At 45.1% G+C, this 3,987-nt stretch overlaps 2 protein-coding genes across 2 annotated transcripts; both read left to right on the forward strand.

Moving 5' to 3' along the window:
- Positions 1 to 364: 364 nt before the first annotated feature.
- Positions 365 to 1,050, forward strand: LACBIDRAFT_322483 (uncharacterized protein; the record flags this gene model as incomplete). The annotated part of the gene is made up of 2 exons (XM_001875526.1): positions 365 to 464; positions 728 to 1,050. The coding sequence occupies 2 exons, from the start codon at positions 365 to 367 to the stop codon at positions 1,048 to 1,050; spliced, it is 423 nt and encodes a 140-aa protein (XP_001875561.1).
- A 1,855-nt stretch (positions 1,051 to 2,905) lies between these two features.
- On the forward strand, positions 2,906 to 3,800 carry LACBIDRAFT_322484 (uncharacterized protein; the record flags this gene model as incomplete). Its single annotated transcript, XM_001875527.1, has 6 exons — positions 2,906 to 3,081; positions 3,221 to 3,248; positions 3,305 to 3,326; positions 3,369 to 3,390; positions 3,491 to 3,661; positions 3,740 to 3,800. 6 exons carry the CDS (start codon positions 2,906 to 2,908, stop codon positions 3,798 to 3,800), a joined length of 480 nt encoding a protein of 159 aa, XP_001875562.1.
- Between the last annotated feature and the right edge of the window lie 187 nt (positions 3,801 to 3,987).

The raw sequence follows: 3,987 nt of genomic DNA on the forward strand, positions 1-3,987 counted from the left end.
TGAGAAAGGATGACCAGGAATTGATTACTTGATCACTTGGGCAGCTTTTACCACCACAATAAATGACTACACCATGAAGGCTTTATTAGCTCCACAATGTTCACAAATGATATACCCTCGCTCCTGGCACATTCTGAAAGCTGACCAAACATGTTGGCTTTGTTGCCATGTCATTGTCTTTTGTCTTCCCACCACCACCTTCCAACCTTGTAACACACCCAACCACCACACCTTGCTCAAACCCACCACCATGCATGTATGGTGAAAAAGAAGACCACGCTGGCAAAGTTGAGGAAGCACCAACTGTCAAACACTGATGAGCAGCCAGTCAAATGCAGCCAACACAGGCAGAACAACGACAATGATGACAACCAAGAAGATTCTGACCAATGGGCTGACTATGAGGAACAGGCCACAGAGACCAAAGGAACCTGACTGTGAAAACTCATCTCAATATTGGGATGGTAGGTAACCCACCACCCATCCCGATAGTTAAGATGTCAGGGACTTGTGTCCATTTTCATCCATCATGGGTGAAGATGTTTTTATTTTTATTTATATATCATGTATTAGTACTGTGGCTTGGTGCTAAGTAAACTTTAGAAATTTCTTGTGGGTGGCAGCTGAAGCATGATGGCAATCCAAGTCAAGCAGCATCTACACACCATGAAGGTACCCTTTACCTATCTGTATTTTATTCTATTGTTTTAAACTTTCTCAAATACAGATACAGTAATGGCTAGTCCACCCAAAGGGACAATTCCTGCATATGGCTCATCATGTTCAACTGGTGGAGTCTTCTTGGGAAAAGCTCTGGGCAATGCCATTAAGATCAGTGATGCTGTTAAAGTCTGGGAGGAGATGGATGTTTCTAGAGAGGGTCTAGCTCAGAAACCAGTCAAGGGAAAGATTCACTTCTATATCTCAAACCTTAACCCACCTGATATTGACATCACCAAGTCCTCTTTCATTGCCAATGTCTCTGATATCAGCAAGTTTGAAACCATTCAAGATGTTATTGGTCTTGGTTCCCAAGACTATTTCTGGTAAATATATATATTAATCACTCTACATAGAACCTGCCTATCGCATCTTCAAATATGAAGAAGATGGCTGGAGTGTCCAAGGACACTATGAATCAATCATGAAGTGCAAACCAACAGATGAAAACTATCTAGAGTAGTCAGATGATGAGCAGAACAGATATCTCTGCCTGCATTTACAGACCATCTTGGTTCTAGCATTGGGTCTCATTCTGTATCTGCACACTCTGGCTCTTATGCAGGCTTTCATATTACATCTGCTGGTCATTTTTCATCCACTGTTGAACAAGGTTCATCTCTAGGTCACTGGTTCATTGGAAAAGACAAACTGTCTCCAGCATTGAGAAAGTGTCTTATTGAAGAGCTTAATATCAATCCTAATTATACAAATTGTTCAGCTACAGGCCTGCACTTTGCCTGGGGATGATATTTAGAATGTACTGCAGCTCTTGCACAGGCCAAAGAAATGATAGAAGCTGGGAGTTGACCATCTGTCATTCCTGCTTTTACTGAGTGGATGGTCATTGAAGTCTTTATTGGGAGGTCAAGGGGAGAGATGGGTGAGGAGTGGGCAGGATTCAGCAGGGAGAAGGGGGGTTTGGGTGTGGAGCAGAGAGACTTGCTGGTATAAGGGGGGGAGATGGCCTAAGCTATGATGCAGCCCAAGATGGATTGTAACAGCTGTCCATTACCTAGTATGCTCCTTGCATGACATTGGATGCTAAGATTGTACTTTGTTTGTTTCTAGTTATATCTGGGTGTGACCCATCCATATGTACCTTCCCTATTAGCCACATCACTCAAAGGTGTGTGGATTGGGTCACAGCTACGATATATGGCCAGGTGTCCTAATGCCTCCCCTCTGGGATGCCAGAGCTGTTACAGTTGTTAAGTATAGTGGGCAGCTGTACATATGAAGAAAGAGAGTTTATAACAAGAGCATTACACCAGGTAACAGCATCCCCACTCTGTGGGTCTGCCACCCAGTGTGGAAGCTACAGGGATATTGCCTCTGGAGTTTGCATGAGACACTGGTGCCTCAGATGCAGCTGAGATGTTCATAGAATGGCTTAAGGGTGAAATGGTGGAAACTATCCAAGTGTCCCTGAATTGTCTTGCTCTGCAGAATCATTGGCACAAATGGCTGTTCATTTGGAGTAGACATAGTGGCATCATTGAGGGGAATCTGCAGTGGGGCCATGTGTGTGTTTGCCTTCCCTTTGACAGGCTGGTTGAAGGATCTTAATGAGATGGATCACAGCTTGAAGGACCCTGCTCACATTTGCAGGACCATAACATTTGCGTGCATGCTCCTACTAATGATGAGCAGCTGTCAGAGGGAATTTCAAAGCAAAGAGTCACTTTCATACTCTGGTCCTCTTTCCACAACAGATACATATGAAATATCTACCTGCTCTTTCCAGAACTATGATGCAGGACACATTTGCAGAGTTGGGGTCACGATAAACACAAGTTGTTTCCTCATGGCTACAAACAACTTGGTAGGTTGGGGTGATAGTGTAAAATTTACCACAGTTCCAACATTCTGTTTTCTCCCTGAAAGAAGAGGATAACCAACAAGGTAGTAATTACAAGAAGCACAAGTAAGGCAGTTTTGATAGAAAAAAGTTGAATTGCTGCTTTTCAGATTTTGAAATGGACACACCTGGAATGAGGGACATGCAGAGTGTTATAGAGCAAAGGACAGAGGGATTGAGGTTACCAAATAAGAAGACTATTTGTCAGCTTATCTCCGTTTATAGTAGAATGGGTCTAGTGGAGGAAAAGAATCATTATCGTGCTTGCATGTCATCATGCTTGCGTGTCGTTGTCGTGCTCACGTGTCGTTGTTGTTGCTGTCCATGTGCCGTGCATGGGTGGTTGCTGGCGTCATGCCTGTCGTGGTGAGAACGGAGGAATGGGGTGGTGGGGCATACGTACCCCTTGCCCATGACGTTGCCACGTCATGGGCGTTGTCCCTCGTCCTTGGTCCATCGTTCCGCGCTGGGGGTGTCGTTGTCGTTAGCGTGGGTGTCGTGTGCGTCGTTAGCATGGGCGTGGGCGTCGTGTGCATTGTTAGCATGGGCGTGGGCGTCGTCGGCGGCGTTGAGAGGTGAATGGTGGTGGTGGTGGAAGGGAAAGGAATGGTCACGGCAGTGTGACCATCCCACAAACAGGCGACATGACGATATGGCATGCCCTCAAGTAAGTCACGTGACCTCACCCCGCAGACTGAACAAAATCATGAATCCTTATTGCAGCTATCACTGACCCACACTATATGTAAATTATAATCTTTCCATTCATTGATTAATAAAATTGTAGGTATAGCTTGTCTATTGTATAGGTCATTTTCGCTTTTTTAGTTATATTCATATATAATAATAATAATATACTGGAATGACTGGAATCCACTGGACTCCACTGGACTCTGACTGGACTCATAGTCCACTGGACTGGGACTGGACTCTGAAAAGTGGCTGGCAGTCCAGTGGGAGTCCAGTGGACTGGACTGGACTGGACTGGACTGGGCATTCTGCCAGCCAATCTGGCCTGGTAAGAGGGCCACTGGAATCCACTGGAGTCCACTGGAGTCCATATGGATTATGTGGGGGAGGGTAAAGACCTCTTGGTGCGGTATATAGCTACCTTTTATTTAACATATAATAAAGCCTGCATGGCTCAGTTGGCTTTAGCATTGGTATTATTGATGACATCGAGGGTTCAATTCTCAAGGTCTTTATTGTCCCCCACTGATTCCTGCAGGATTCCTGAGGATTCCTGAGGATTACCAGGACTCTATATTGGCTGATGTGCCAGCCAATTTTTTGAGTCCTGTGGGGGTCCATTCCTGAGGACTGAAGACAGTCCTCAGGATTTTCGGACAGGACTAGTCCCAGGAATGATGCATTTGATGAGTCACATGACCCATGAGCATGTGCTT

Source organism: Laccaria bicolor, genomic scaffold (genome assembly GCF_000143565.1).
Source record: "Laccaria bicolor S238N-H82 LACBIscaffold_3 genomic scaffold, whole genome shotgun sequence".
Classification (NCBI taxonomy): Eukaryota; Fungi; Basidiomycota; class Agaricomycetes; order Agaricales; family Hydnangiaceae; genus Laccaria; species Laccaria bicolor.